Source organism: Micromesistius poutassou (genome assembly GCF_964030765.1).
Source record: "Micromesistius poutassou genome assembly, chromosome: 13".
Taxonomy (NCBI): domain Eukaryota; kingdom Metazoa; phylum Chordata; class Actinopteri; order Gadiformes; family Gadidae; genus Micromesistius; species Micromesistius poutassou.
The window spans coordinates 17,867,499-17,883,158 of record NC_140283.1 but is presented as its reverse complement, the minus strand read 5'-3'; the positions used below and the strand labels follow the sequence as shown (position 1 = coordinate 17,883,158).

Genomic DNA, 15,660 nt, shown 5'->3' with positions numbered 1-15,660 from the left:
CCAAAGTCTGTTGATTTAAATTCTCCATCACTTCCATCGTCACACAATTGTTTCCAAAAAAGCATGCATATTACACCGGAACCTCTAGACACTAAACGGATGATTCATTTTCGGGGGCCCACCCAAAACTGGTGTTAATGGTAAACGTATTTCCCTGATGAACAATAACCCTTCATATCAAAATCCTGAAGGCTTGCTCAGTAGTGGGACTACTGCCTGAATCCCCTGCCGAGTTAAGAATAAGGTCACACAAAGAGAGGCACAACATCAAGCTAGGGCTGTTTTTTGGTTATAGTTTAGCTGCACTTCGTCACCCATGTTCTCAGAAACAGTTCTCATGTGGTTAGATCCGAAAGGCGGTCGCGAGTATTCAGGCAGACACCGACGGACATTTGATACATATACAGATATGCAGAGTGAGAGTTAGTTATTGTCATGAGTGTGCCCGGTATGCAGTATTTAGCATTTAATACTGTATTAAAAGCAAACATTTCCAAGGAGGATACTAGCTTTGAAAATAGTATATAATAATAGACAGAAGAGGTAACGTGTTGTCTGAATTTACATTTCTTAAATAACCTGGAAACCCTTTTAATAATAGGACCACATGAACAGAAACAAAACTGTGTGGATTTCACTAAGATTGCCATACAGCGGGTGATTAGAAAGGAACGTGTGTGTGTGTGTGTGTGTGTGTGTGTGTGTGTGTGTGTGTGTGTGTGTGTGTGTGTGTGTGTGTGTGTGTGTGTGTGTGTGTGTGTGTGTGTGTGTGTGTGTGTGTGTGTGTGTGTCAAGATCAGTTACAGGTGTTCATGGTGGACAGAAGTCCACCATGAGACCCGCTTCACTTGGAGGAAGAGGAGGAGGAAGAGGAGGGGCTGTGTGAGGAGAGCGCGCTGAAGCCGCTGGTCCCTGCGGGGGTGATGTTCTGCGAGACCACCGGCGCCCCCGCCGCCTTCTGGGCATAGAGCATTCCTGTAGCGGGAGACACACAGAGACACCGTCTCAAGCTGACCACTAGGGGGGAGTCAAGTGCTGATTTGTGTGGCCCGTAGGTGAACGATAAGATGGATGGATCTATTCATGTATAAAAGGGCCAGAACGGTGTGTGCCCACGACTCACCAGAGTACACAATGCCGTTCACCTCCACAGACACGTTGATGCCGGCCGCCCCGTTGGTGCCGATACTCAAAGACAGGTCCGGTTTGTTCTCTGGAATAGGAACATAAGAGCATGGAATTCAATCATAAAGAAAACACAAGTGTTTTGTGAACTCATCCTGACATGAACAGCAATGGAAATGGGCCCTATAGCAGAAAAATGAATGACTCGTCCCCACTACACCGGAATCACTCCCCACTACACAGTACGGCAGTGGAGTGTCTCCCCACTATACGGCAGTGGAGTGTCTCCCCACTATACGGCAGTGGAGCGCCTGCCCACTATACGGCAGTGGAGTGCCTCCCCACTATACGGCAGTGGAGCGCCTGCCCACTATACGGCAGTGGAGTGCCTCCCCACTATACGGCAGTGGAGCGCCTGCCCACTATACGGCAGTGGAGTGTCTCCCCACTATACGGCAGTGGAGCGTCTCCCCACTATACGGCAGTGGAGTGCCTGCCCACTATACGGCAGTGGAGCGCCTGCCCACTATACGGCAGTGGAGCGCCTGCCCACTATACGGCAGTGGAGCGGCCGGCTCACCTGGGGTGACGCTGGGCTTGAGGTGGTTCATGGAGGTGAAGTGTGAGGCCATGGCCAGCAGGTTCTGCTGGAAGGCCTGCTGCATGAGGCGCTGGTGCTCCTCCGCCATGCGGGCCATGGTCTTGTCGGGGCCCTCCACCGCCTTCTCCCGGAGGTGCTCCAGGGCGGCGGCCTGGGCCAGCTGCTGCTGCCCCAGAGCCAGCACCATGGGCCGCCCGTTGGGCCGGGTCGGGGTGGAGGACTCCACTGGGGCGGAAGAGAGCGAGTTTAAAGAAAGAGCGCAAAACACACACACACACACACACACACACACACACACACACACACACACACACACACACACACACACACACACACACACACACACACACACACACACACACACACACACACACACACACACACACACACACACACACACTATGGTGCCCGCATTGCATTGCGTTATCTTAACTTATTCCCCGTGTTTTTTTGTGTTACAGCTTTATTGTACAATGTTTGACTTTTTTCTATGCAAATGAGAAGGTTCGGTTATTTTTTATTGATAAAGCACTTAAAATATATATGAAAAATATATAAAAGTAAAATAGTGGTAATCTAGGGATACTGCGTGTACATTAATAAAGGACTAAAATTTATCCAAATCCATTTTAGAAGGCTGACTGCAAACTAAGATTGGGAAAATAAGAGATTTTAAACTTTACACACACACACACACACACACACACACACACACACACACACACACACACACACACACACACACACACACACACACACACACACACACACACACACACACACACACACACCTGAGTTCATCTTGAACGAGGCGTTGGGGGAGGAGCTCATGCCGTTGTGGCCCATGGCGGCGTGGACGCTGAGCGGGGCGGAGCGCGGCGCGGCGGTGGGCGACGGCGAGTAGTGGTACTGGCTGTTGGTGTAGCTGGAGCGCTTCCCCTCGCGGCGGTTACCGTCGATGGCCGCCTGGAGCTCGCCGGGAGAGCTGAGCCTCTTCCTCTCGCACTCGAAGGCGTACAGATACTTCATGTACCTACGGGGGGGGGGGAACAGAAGCGTGTCAGACGTTTGTCTGGTTCAGATCTGCCGTCTGTACCCATCAGTTAAACAATGGGAGGTGCTGTAGATAGCACTTCTTAGCAATAGATTTTCAATGGAAGGTTGTTAGAAATGAGTGAGTGAAATGCTCTCTGATCACATCTGTTCTGATTGAATGTGTGCCTGCGTCTTTACGTCTATTTCAGACCACTGCCTGCTTATGTCTGAGCTTCTCTTCGCTAATTGGTTTGGGAATCCATCTTGCAAGTCAAGCCACACAGCTGTGTGAAACAAAACACTTCTCCATGGTGAAGAAACATAAGGAGGGAGGGAATGTTTTTCGGTTGTTAAGTTTCCAAAATCCAAATCTTACCCTGCTATTTTTGGCTCTCTTTGAAACTGTTACAATCTTATCTACAGCTCCTTTATAAATAAACTAGCCATGAAAAAGGGAACCATCAGAACAATGGAAATACAAATAGACGTGCAACAACGTACTGGGTGCGGAGTGTGAAGGCGGCACTGGTGATGGAGGTGGGCAGGTTGAGTCCCCTGGTGATCTCCCTCCAGATCTTCTTGTTGATCACCTCCACCAGGCCGCCCTTCTCCGTCACCAGCTTGTACAGGCGGTACAGGTCCAGCACCTGCTTGGCCATGATGGGGATGCGGTTCACGGGAGTGCCTGTGTGTTCAAACAACAACAACAACAACAACAAGGTAAAACACCACTATTAAGACACAGTGTTTGTAAGAACCATGGTTAGTGGCACCCGTCTGGTCGTGTGGGGGGGACGTGGCCTGGCCTCAGAAAACTCTGAGTATGCCAGAATTGGTGTTTTGGCGTTTCTACAGTTCAATTGGTACAAATTTTGGTTGAGCTCGGGTTTTCTGGGGCCAGTTCCAGTCTCACCACAGACTCTCTGAAATTGTCTTTTGGGTCCTGAGATGAAAGATGAGATGAACCACTGACCTCGAAACTAGACTAAGTTAGAGGGTTGTGCAAAGAACACAAGAGGGTTTCACTACTCAGTCAGTGTATTATTTCCCCTCTTCGCGATTCAGTGTTAAACCATTGTATATAAACCGGTGGGAAATAACCTTTAACCCTGTAACCTCCCCCTCACGTCTAGAGTTGAGTTTGCATTGGGTGCGGGGAGGAAGGCTTGTGGTAGGAAAGGTAGGGGTAGGGGTGTGCGGGCGTGCTTACATGTGTACATGAATGTGTAGTCTTATGTGGGGTTCACAGAGGTCCGTTTAGGAGGATTACAGTGTAACCAAGCACAACTCACCGCGTTTCTGCATAAAGATGAACAGATCGTCCAGAAACTCCTTCCGGTTTGGATCCCCGTCTATCTCGTAAAGCTGGAAGTTCAAAGAGTTCGTTTCAAGCGTTGTGCCATCAGCCATTATCATTTCAACAATTAACCATTAACCGTTTTTCCCCAGTTAAACCCTGTTCAACAGTAAAACCAACTGACCTTTGCAAAGTCCCTGGACGGCTCTCCCCTGGCCTTGCCTCCTTCGTTCTCCTCGGTGCGGTCAGCAGCACTGGCTCTCTGCCATCAGAAAGGAAAAAAAAAAAAAATTGTTTGCAGTCAGGTCGTGATAGCCTAATCTGACCCACTTCCTCAGTCCTGGAAGGGCCTGTATGATCTTCATCTAACCCCACAAAATGGACTAATACTTTAGTTTACATGATTTCAAAGATCGCATTTTGCCAGAGGACACTGACAATCATACCCCTAGTCAGATGAGTAGAAATGAGCCATAACCTTGTTTATTCCCCTCAAGCAGTAAAAACATATGCCACAATATAAAAACAACCTACCAGACGTTTAAAAAAAAAAAAAAAAAGACACATAAAGGCTGCTCTCCCTGACTGACAATCAGGCTTCTCATATAATCAGTGTTTTAGGCCTGCTGCCACCATGCTATGGGATCTCATGTCGCCACACATCTAGCCAACACCAGTGAATAGCATTACAGGGATTAATAAAAGGCCACCGTCCTCATTAAACAGTTAATGGGACACGTTGTGCTCCTGTCACACCCCCCCCCCCCCCCCCCCGTTGCATTCTGGGTGACAGTTAGAGGTTAAAGAATGCGAGTGGAGAACAGTGGGAGGCTGCTGTGTGCAACAGTGTGGAAAAGCCCGCCGAGGGCCATTGTCTGCTAACTAGCACCGAGTGTCAGACAGCGGCAGCATGACGTGAAACAAAAAGACCACACAAAAAGGTATCATCAACGTGGTTTTCTTAATGTTCGCTGCTTAATATGTAATATCAAGAAAAAAAACACAAATTGACTACAGGTAGTATGGTTTGGATGCGGTACCGTCGTCTAGAATTACAGTTGGTCTGCTTTACATTAATGTGTGCTGGGTTACGATTATCGCCGTTAAATTAAAGAAACACAATTGTTGACTGGCACAATAACGCTCATCAATATTAAATTTTTCAGATTTATATTTACTTGCATATGTTCAATTGGTATATTCTAGTACCATTTTAGTACATTCTGAGTACCACTTCAGGGAAACACTAATCAAATGGCCTCTAAATACAATTTCAACCATTTCATTGACAAACTCGCAAATTTTAATTTCAGTTTGCTTCATTTTCTACATCCTAAACTAAAACAAAAGAACGTTTACACATCTGCTCTGAAGTCTTGAGCTACAACCGAGAACGCCAGCGCACCAACCCCCGAGTAGCCATCTTGGTGTGAGGGGTTGTTGACACATCTAATGGCTTCGGCCCTGCCGTTCCAGTGAAAGAGTCTCCAGCGCCCCAGCACGCCCCATTGATGGCAAAGGTAGATAAACATCTCAGGCTTTTGGCCATCAAGTGTAAATAAATCCCTTCCCCCCCCCTCTTCCCAGCTTTTATTGATGACCAAGTGAGACCTACTGTGGATCCATCAACAAAGACCTTTCAGTTAATTGCTCCGAGAGCTTTCACACATACAGCCATGGGAGTCCAGATACCATTCAACGTTTACGGTGGAGAACATTTCCATTCATTCAGCATTTTATCCCCCCCCCCCACCTCCATTCACCCCCCCTCCCCTTCTTTTTGTCTCACTCTAAATGTAAGGGGGACATTTTCTGTTGTACTTTTTATTGTTGGCTTGAAAACCTGCGGATATGGCCCAAGAAATTCTGAAAATGTTACACAACAAACTCCAGATTGTTCTTAATGAAGCACTTATGGGTTTCATACTGATTCCACTGTTCGGGCAGCGTGCCAATAAAAACACAAATCCCCCGTCTCTGTGACCGCCTCCCCGCCCCCTCAAAATCACTAACCACAGGGGGCGGGAGGGTTAATTTTTTATCCAAATCGAATTACAGGGCCTCTACTTTGTTTCTTGGGAAGAAATCATTTATCCGACCCCTTGCTGTGTGGGGGATAGTAAGGAGATAGGGCTTTTTATCCACCATTGTTTCCCGTTTAATGGTGGTGGTCAACCACACCTTAAACAATGCTTATTCAACAGCCTGGGAGCCAAACAAAGGCTTTCAACAGGAGGTCGGCTAAATAACAGTCCAATTAGCACAACTAGGCCTCACATTTCCCCGTTATAAAAGCGTGCCCTCTGAAACCAGATGTATTTTCAACTGCTAAAAACAAAGTTGCAATTTATACTACTTGAACGACGAATAAGTCCTGTCAAAATGTATCCCTATTTAATTAATAATACAAAAGAAAAAGATAATTTAGAGTAGTTCAAAACAAGAAAGCAAAAAGAATATAAATTCCTAAATTATTCCTTACAAGTCTAGAGTAACAGCCTCAGTGCTGGTGGTCTACCCGAGCCTTAAGTTAGGCCTTAAATAAGCCTTCAATAATATATTACACATTTGTAGAGCCATACCACCCATTTGTTCCCACACTGCTAGATAATCACTAAGCATCCAGGATTGAATGTGTTCCAGAAGCCAATGTAACCTGAGAATAGTTTAATCTGCCTTAACCCCCCTCCCCAACCTATCTCGTATCTCTTCAGAGTCCCCATCAAAAAGCCTTTCAACACAATAAATGAGTATCCAGGCTACATCCTAGATATTTATTTTTAAAATGTAAAAGCCACATCATTGATTTATCTCCCTATCTAAAAATAGACTGCACGACTGCGCTCCTTAAATGAATTATTTTGAAGAAACGCAATTCATCTTCAGCGTGTGCCGGGTCCAGAGGAAACAAGCCTCTATTCTCATTCCCTGCCTTCAATAACAATGGAATAGTCCCTATTGATTACATGCAGCTGAGTCAAGCTGCCATTAAGTGTTGCCAAGCGACAGCTAATTTATGCAATGGTATCCTTATGAGCCGACTCGGTTACAGCAGGGGATGTATTAGGCCTGGGAAAAATGCCTCATGCAACAACAATAAACAAGTGACTCATTTATGAATGTATTTTGACAAAGTGGTTGAATTGCTAAAAACCTGCTGGGTGATTGAGTGATCAAAATAGGTAACCTTAGCTTAAAAAAAAAAAAAACTATGCTGTGTACGGTAAATAACTTCATACTCAGATGGGCTGTGCAGCTGTGACATGTTGTTTATCTGTCTGAAGGCCCCCGCTAATCGTTATTGTATTGATGAGGGGCCTCATCAGTGGTGCCTCATAGCCTACAACCAATCACAGAGCCAACCATGAGAAAGGAAAACACACTTAGATGGAGTTAGGGGGGAAAAACGAACCGCATGTTCATAACCTTTTGATCCCAGTCGAGTTTAGACTCTGCTTAGGAACGATGCCAAAGAAAGTCCAACAATACGTTTCATTTGGAGTTTAGTCGAACCCATTTTGCCTCAGCTCCTCTACATCAAATACTTAGAGTCTTTTCTCTGCCCTTATAGTTTGACTTTCCCATTCTATGCTATACCTTAAAACTCTCAGCGGCAGCCAGCTTTGGACCAGAGCCAAGTCTAATTAGCTTAGTCAGCTGCAAAAAAAATCCCTTTAGAAAATCCATGAGTGGGGACACGAGGTCGGATGCAGCAGAAACCATTATCCCAGCCCGGCTATTTAAATAAACACCATTGCAATGGGCACTCTGCCAGAAAGAACTCTGCGCTTACGTCGGCGCCATGCAAAAACGGCCCAAACTCACAGCAGGTGCAAGTTCAACAGTGATGAATGCAAACACACAAAACATACACAAACACCCCCCCCACACACACAAACAACACCTACACTACACAGTTTCTCCAAAAAAGAGTATTGAAAGTAAGAGATTCATTTTAAAGCCTGTGCTTTACAGTGATTAAGCAAATATCCTCTGACCCACCGGGCAAGACCTTATTCAAAAGTAGTGATTCTCAACTGGTGGGTCTCGGCCAATCGCGAGGGCATTATTAAGTGGGTCACGGAGCACATGCAAACCCTAATCTTTTGAAAGAAGCCCATGAATTAACTAATGATTCCCCGTTAAGTCACGTATCAATGGCTTATTTCCTTGAGTTTAGCCCCTTTTGCTGCAGCTTTTTGCTCCCTCCATGTTTTTTTATCAGGACATGAAGGTACTTTGGCTTACTGCCATATTGGCAGAACCCTTCTTTTTATTTTTGGGTCATGATTTGATGACTATTGACGCATTAGGGTCCTGAGGCCTAAAGCCACGTTCTATAGGACAGGGGGGGCGGGGTACAGACCTAAAGAGGGTTAGGGCCATAAAAGCCAGGCAGTAGTGCCACTCAGATACTGGGGAGGAGCTTACGTGTTTGGATGATTCATCAAAGCTCCAGTCGGCGAAGCCATCTGGCGACGTGAAGCCATGTCGCTCGGCCGAGCTCGCCAGCTCCTTTTCCTCTGGCTCGTCCTTCACGGCCAGCGGCGGCGGGGAGGCCGGCCTCTTGGCGGCGGCGGCCAGCGACGACGCCGAGTAGGCGGCGAGGGAGAGCGCCGAGTAGTAGGCGGCGGAGTCCTGGTGGAGACGCGGCTTCTTCATCTGCATCCCCGGCACGCCCTCCTCGTCCTCCTCCTCTTCGTCGTCGTCGTCGTCCTCTTCGTCCATCTCGTCAGTGCCCTCGCTCTCGTCCAGTTTGCGCTCCTCGTCCCCGCCGTCGTCGTAGTAGCTCTCGCCCAGGTCCCCCTTGCGGACCCCCGGGTCCACGCCATACGTCTGGTGCCCGCTGGGGCGGTGGGCTTTGGCGTCTGTGGCCCCTCGGCCAAAGTAGGCGGAGTCCGGGATGGAACCGTAGGCCCGGGCCTCGGCTGAGTGCTTGGCGAAGAGGAGCTGGGCTTGCTGGAGGTGCTTGTCTGGGTGGTCCAGCTTGGCCTCCAGTTGTCTCTGGAGATGTTCCATCACTGCCTCCAGCTTCACACCGGCTGGGTTCCCCTGGTGGATCGCTGCTCCTGCTGAACTACCCTCCTGATTCGGTGGGGGGGGGGGGGGGGAACACAAATGGAATACAAAATGTTACATAAATAATCAGTTTCAATACATTTTCAACATTTCCATTTGGCCAAAGATCAAAGATTTAAAGAAATAGGCCCTGTTTTTTTCCACCTCAACCACCAATAGGCTGCTTAGAAATGGCTTTAAAAAGTCACATGGTTAAACCTCTACTCGAGTACATTGTTTACAACATGATCGCTAGAAACTGGGTTACAGCTATAAAAACAACTAAATGAAGTAAGCACAACTAGAACACGTATTGCAACATTAGGAATAAAAAAACGAAGACCCTTCGTTAATTGAGTTGGCAACGGAACGAATTCGCAACAGCACGTATAGAAAAGCCATTTCCGCGGACAGGGTAGCCTATAGGTCGCCATACATTTTTAAAAGTTCGTTCATTTACGCACGACGCGGCTCCTATAATTGATTAACGTTAAAACACAATAATTAAAAAGGACCAAATGTATCAGTACAATTATATCGTCCTGATAACTTGGTTCTAGCTCGCTTTGTTTCTGCCACTAACTCGATTGGACTTCTCTCTCGTTGGTTTAGTCGAAACTCACCATTTGCGCTTTGGAGTAATCCATCATGACCGGAGGGCCTGCTCTTAGTTGTCGCTTCTTTCCTCAAGTCAAATAACAAGCCACGGTTGATATCAAGAACAATACATATCCCACCGATTCGATGTGTTTTGAAGCGCACAGCCACGTATATGGTGGTAGGGAAAAAACAACCGGTGAAATTGAGCCACGGGATAGTAAGCGCTGAGTCTACCTCTCTCACTCGGCACCGCCCGTGGAAACGCTCACATCTTTGATTGTCTGTGTGATTGTCTACACCCCCAATTTGAATGAATGAAAGGCCCGCCCCAAGCGCCTGGAGACCGCTTTCCTATGCATCTCTATTCACAATACTGTATGTAGAGGGGAAACAACATGAGTTGACCAACTACATGTAAAGCATGGATTGGTTTGATCTTGGTTAACGTGGAGTAGGAGCCAGCCATTAATGTTCTTCTAAAAAAAGAAATGCCATTCCAATCACAATTTCACAAGTTGGATTTGATATCACTTTTATATACTGGTTTTGTTTTGAAAAGTCAACGCAATCTACGTGGGTGGTATGGGCAAAGCGATTTTAGTAGAAGTACAATTTGCTGTCCTACTAAATGTGGATCTTTAAAAAGTCCAAATTAGAGCTCAATTCAAATATATTTCAGCAAAGAAAATGTTTCAATTTGGCAGAATAAATTTAAGAGAAAGCACTGTGCTAATTTCAACGATTAATCTCTTGTTTGATACAATGAAAGTGATACCATGCCGATCTTAAATTAATGTATCTTTTAAAATAACATAAAATACCAAGAAAGTGTTCGTTTTGAATAGATCTAGGCCTAGGCAAGTCTTACATTTTAGATTAATTTCTTTCAGCATTAAAAAAAAAAAAAAAAAAAGATTTCTAGGCCCTCCATGCAGTGTCCTAAATAAAATTACAAAACAATAATGTAATAAAGTTATTGCACACATCGACCATTTACTCCTTGCAGTTGTTTGTACTTTTAAATTCCTAATAAAAAAAAATACTAACATGAATATATCCAGCAGTATGCTTATTGGATTTAAGTAACTAATTAATCCCAAAATTTAGCACTATTCAATAAAAATTGTACACAAATAAACTAAAAACACAAATTTGATTGAATCGAGTTTATTATGGACATACTTTTCCCTGAAATGAAGACAGATTGAGGAAGCGTACAGTAAAATGATTTGCTTTTTTACATTCACAGGAAATGCTGCTCTCTAGTGGACAAACAGAATTATGCCATGGTAGTCAATTACATAAGTTACCCAAACACATGTGTGTGACACAAAAATACTTTTCTATTAGTTCATTAGTCCTTTATTACGTTCATCAATATATATTACAAGCAAAAGAACTTAATAAAAGGCCAAATTAAATAGCACACAATTCCAAAAGGCAAAGATAAACACAAGATGTCCCAAACAGAGGTTTTGGTGGTAGCCACTTTGTCAGAACTGGAATAAAGAAGAAGAAAGTGTCAGTTGGAACAAGGTTTGGGTGAGTGAATGAGCGGAGAAAAAACCCCCACATCTTCAAGCCTACAATTTAATACATACCCGTTTATAATTTATCAATGCCAAGCTCTTCAGGTGTGGAGATTCCAAGCTCGTTTAATGTTGGCTGCAGTTCTTGAAGGAGGTACGGGTAGATCGCTTTGTGGGGGCCAGATTTGTCCTGGGGGGGAAAAAAAAAAAAAAACATATTTGAATCCACCAAGACAACCAATATTGTCCCATTACCCCAGAGATGAAGTGTCCATTTCCCCATTATCAAGTAGAAAATGTAACAAACTCCCCTAAACCCTTAGTTCCCTTGCAGTACCTTAACAGCCTCCAAGATGCGAATGGCGCTGGCCAGGTCGTCGAGCCTTCGACAGGCCCTCAGAGCCGCGTCAAGGATCTTGGGTTCAGGGACCAGATCATACCCGATCAAGGTGTTCATCCCTGAGGAAGGGTGAGGAAAGGAAGCTTTAGTTTGAGAACAGACACACTACAAAAATAAAAGCGTTTATTTACATTTTGACCATCACTCCCAAAGAGTGCAGAAATGCTTAATGAATAAGGACACATTAAGCGTTGGAGGTAAGCTGTACCTCTTCATTACAAAGTTGCTAGTGCACCACTTTAACCCCCGTGGCTTCCATTGGCTATTCTTGTGCTAGCCACGGTCAAAACAAGATCATACAGGATTTCACATTCAACAGAACCACCGGCAGTTTGCCAGGCATATCTGAGATAGCGCCTCTTGCATTCAGCTGAGGTTTCAAGTGGCTGAGATAAGGAAGTAAAAAACATGCAACTCCTGTTTCTCTTGTGTTGTGCAGCAAACACAAAACGCTTTTCTTGTTGTGAAATGCTTTGAGAAGGAAGTCAAAGCCAAGTCGTTGACCGCCAATGCAACATATTTTGTTGTTGCATATAAGACATTGACTAATTACCATGCTTAATTTAATGTATAAAATGAGTGACGATGGGATGAATTAACAGGTCATGTAACAACAAAGTCAATCCATCCTTTTACCTTATTATTGGCCTCTAGACAAGATACCACCACTAAAGAAGTGACAAAGGGGCATTGTGTTTACAGTATAAAAGGCCAAATACTTTGTGAACACAGCCATTTCGCATAACCGCGTCCTGCACTTACCTTTCCTCAGTTCCCATGCATCGATGTCGGGCTTGTTAAAATAGGTCACCCAGCGCGCATCAAACTCCTCATCCGTCTCCACCTTCCCATGGGAGTAACACCTGGCGGCCAAGGCACCTGCAGGGTGAAGTACAAACAGCTCAGTGAAGATAGGAAACACGTCAGGAGTCCACTCACACAGAGCAAGTATTGCACACTACAGCCATAAGGTCATGCAAGGTAAAATGCTGCCTTCTAGCTGGATCAATGTCAACGTAATGGACGTGACCTAAGCCAGAGGCATGACAGCTACTCGGAAAGCCTGACTTGGGTGTATTTCCGGACCGTGAGCGGTTAGTATGTAGGTCGCCGGTTACGACTAGTACCGTGTACCCTGACGCGTTAGAGGATCGGCTCAGTGGACGCTAGCGGTGTTGTTGTGGCTTAGCTTTAAGCTAGCAGGGCCCGGATGGGTCACGGCAAGGACACACACCTTCTCCCCCGCAAATATGACCGTTTCAACACCCCCACTTCCCAAGACCACATACACAAATGACAACATTGATAACTTCGGGTTAGTTCACGTACTAACCCGAACTTTCCCTTTTTTGCGCAACATTCATTCAGCGGAGCTAACGCTAGCTAGCTCACATGTTAGCCCGATAAGTCATCGCAAGGAGCCGGTGTTTTTAATCCACAAACACAAGATAATCATGGTTGATGAACAGACCATACCTTGGCACCCCGGCTGCGGCCGTGTTAAACTCCGGACCCCGGAGACTGAGAGACGGACGGCTGCTCTGAACATGTTGTGGAGGGAGGACTGCGGTGCGCTCGGCGAGATGACACGATTCTGCTGGTCGCTGCTCACGTAGACCAAAGCGATGTGGATACTGCGCATGCGTTAAAGGGTCAGCGCCAAACATGGACCGATACATTACGTATGGATTAATCAGGTCCAGTTTTGTCAAGGATGAATACAGTAAATCTTTATTTTGTTCGATATTACGGTCGGGGGGTTGTTGTTTTTTTTTTTCTTCGATCTTCATTTCATTGGTATATAGTCGTCATTCATTCCGAACTACAACATAGTAGGCCTATTAGTTATGCATGAATTGGATATTTAGCTCATAACAAAGACAATGTGTGTCTACTTCTAACGTGTACTTTTGAAAATAAAAAAGGACACTAAGTACATGTTTTTGCCTCATTAATTTCCTGAAGGAATCCATAATAGAACTTGCAGAGCTAGATAATATTTATCATTATAATTAGGATTATTTTTATTTTTATTTACTTTATTTACTTATTTACTTAATATATTATTATTTTCTGTAAAATATGTAGCCTATACAGTGAACAATGTAACGTTGTTATCAAAGAGTAGGCCTATACTATAAAAAAAAAATATATATAGTGGATCATTTCATATTTCAAAACAAATCTAAAACCTAAAGAAAAGGCAAAACCAAATACGTCGGCTGTGATTGTGGGCCCTAAAGCATAGGTTCTGTCCCTCTGGAGACCTGGGACCTGCTCCTGGCTGAGGTCTTGTGTGTTGGCATGGTTACTATGCGGCCCCTGCATGTGTTTACATGGTTAGTAGGTCTACTCTCCTACCAGAGATACATGTAGTGTAAGCTCATCAAGCATGAACATACATTTATTGTGCTTTCTTTATTTTAATTATCAGATATAACAGATATCCAGAATATGACAATTTATGCTATTACTGTGATTTTAATTGTCATCTCTCCAGCATTTACAAAATGTAATAAAATCAAACCTGAAACATTTTGACATCATAACCTAAAAAAAAATTAGTAGTTGGCGACATTTAAGTCAAACCGACGACGTGGAGGGTAGGTCTCTGTTTCCATCCTCCAGGCGGACCCTCTTTGCACCGGGGGCCATATGTTGTGAACAGGGACCATGAGGGTCCCCTCGCTGGGCCTGGTCTCTCCGCTCCACCTCCTCCTCCTCTGGGAGAGCATGGAGCCTCGGTGGAGGCTGGTAGCCGGGCTCCTGGGGGTCCAGCGGGTCCTTGGAGAGCAGGATGGTGAGGGCCGGGACCGTGCGGCATATGGTCACCCCCGGCACTTCCTTCCGGAGACTCTCCCACGCCTCGCTCACCGTCTTGTTGCAGAGCTTGGACACCTGGTGCAGCCCTCCCACCTGGCGCTTCAGGATCTCCACGCAGGTGATGGTCTTGGTGAGGCTCCGGCCGGACCCTGTGAAGACCACCTGCCTCAGGGCCCCCCCGCCGCCGCCGCCGCCGCCGCCGCCGCCCTGGCCCGGACCTTGCATGCGAGCCGTGGCGAATCGCAGGAGGTTCCGGATCTTGCTGCCCTCCTTCACCCTCATGTGGAGGATGTCCGCGGGCAGCCCCGGGATGGGATGGGGATCGAGGTCCTCTCTGCGTCCGACCCTCCTGAAGTTGCTCTGGTCCAGTTTAGGCGGACGATGTGTTGGTGGTGCTGGTGGTGGTGGTGGTGAGCAACATGGGACAGCACCCAGGGATGAGAGAGGTTGTGGTTCCATAGCAATCCTGGTTTGCTTGTTGTTTCAGTGTCTAACGGTATTTACCCCAAGAAAAACCTCATCAACTTCCATAGGCTGGTTGAATAAAAAGTTGAATTCTTGTCTTTTTTTCTCCTTTTCTCTTCTCTTTCTCTTCTTATGTCGCCTCCTTTGCCCTGTGATCTGTAGATGTTTCGAATATTTACCTTACCCCAACAATGTGAAGGAAAAAGATGTCCTTGCTCTACCCACTGCACTGAGGACAGCTGATGCCAACCACAACATATGAGGCTCAGAGAGAGACATGTAGCGTGGGACATTGTTCTCTTAAAGGCACACGCAACCTTTATCTCCTTTGAGTCGTGTCTGTCAGCGTGGTGTGAGTTAGTTTTTATGGTGAGGGGAGGGTGGTGTTTGGAACCTTTAAGTGCTGAGAGACATATTTTCTGCGTGCTAACTAATTTGCATGGCTGATTAAACATGAGTTAATTTGGTCTAACGAGGCATGTAACAATGAAACCATGAAACAATGCTTTGTTCTAGATTCGTTTTGCACTCGATCGTTCTGTTATCGTTGCATTCGGAGCTTGCCTTCTTGACCCGTGAAACTATACAAGCGACGCAATTATCAAATGAAGTAAGGTGCGACAAATAAACCAGAAATGGTTCTATAGAAAATGTACAGTGTATGGTTTATAAGCCAGACCTCTCCTCTTGCTGTATCATCAGAGAGCCATATGGTCTTTGAGAAATG

At 45.7% G+C, this 15,660-nt stretch overlaps 2 protein-coding genes and 1 pseudogene across 3 annotated transcripts; all 3 read right to left on the bottom strand.

Moving 5' to 3' along the window:
• Positions 1–793: 793 nt before the first annotated feature.
• On the bottom strand, positions 794–9,945 carry arid3b (AT-rich interactive domain 3B). Its single transcript, XM_084476736.1, has 9 exons — positions 9,740–9,945; positions 8,490–9,143; positions 4,243–4,320; positions 4,054–4,126; positions 3,263–3,446; positions 2,518–2,759; positions 1,706–1,951; positions 1,124–1,213; positions 794–975 (listed from the first exon to the last, which is right to left on the bottom strand). Exons 1-9 carry the CDS (start codon positions 9,764–9,766, stop codon positions 845–847), a joined length of 1,725 nt encoding a protein of 574 aa, XP_084332862.1. The 5' UTR covers positions 9,767–9,945; the 3' UTR covers positions 794–844.
• Positions 9,946–10,867: 922 nt separating this feature from the next.
• LOC311356886 (cytochrome c oxidase subunit 5A, mitochondrial-like) lies at positions 10,868–13,287 on the bottom strand (the record flags this gene model as incomplete). Its single annotated transcript, XM_084476738.1, has 5 exons — positions 10,868–11,215; positions 11,318–11,435; positions 11,583–11,704; positions 12,408–12,524; positions 13,122–13,287. The coding sequence occupies 4 exons, from the start codon at positions 13,285–13,287 to the stop codon at positions 11,322–11,324; spliced, it is 519 nt and encodes a 172-aa protein (XP_084332864.1). The 3' UTR covers positions 10,868–11,215; positions 11,318–11,321.
• Positions 13,288–14,228: 941 nt separating this feature from the next.
• On the bottom strand, positions 14,229–14,927 carry LOC311357269 (ribonuclease P protein subunit p25-like protein pseudogene; annotated as a pseudogene). The gene has a single exon. The product of its transcript is annotated as a ribonuclease P protein subunit p25-like protein pseudogene (transcript).
• Between the last annotated feature and the right edge of the window lie 733 nt (positions 14,928–15,660).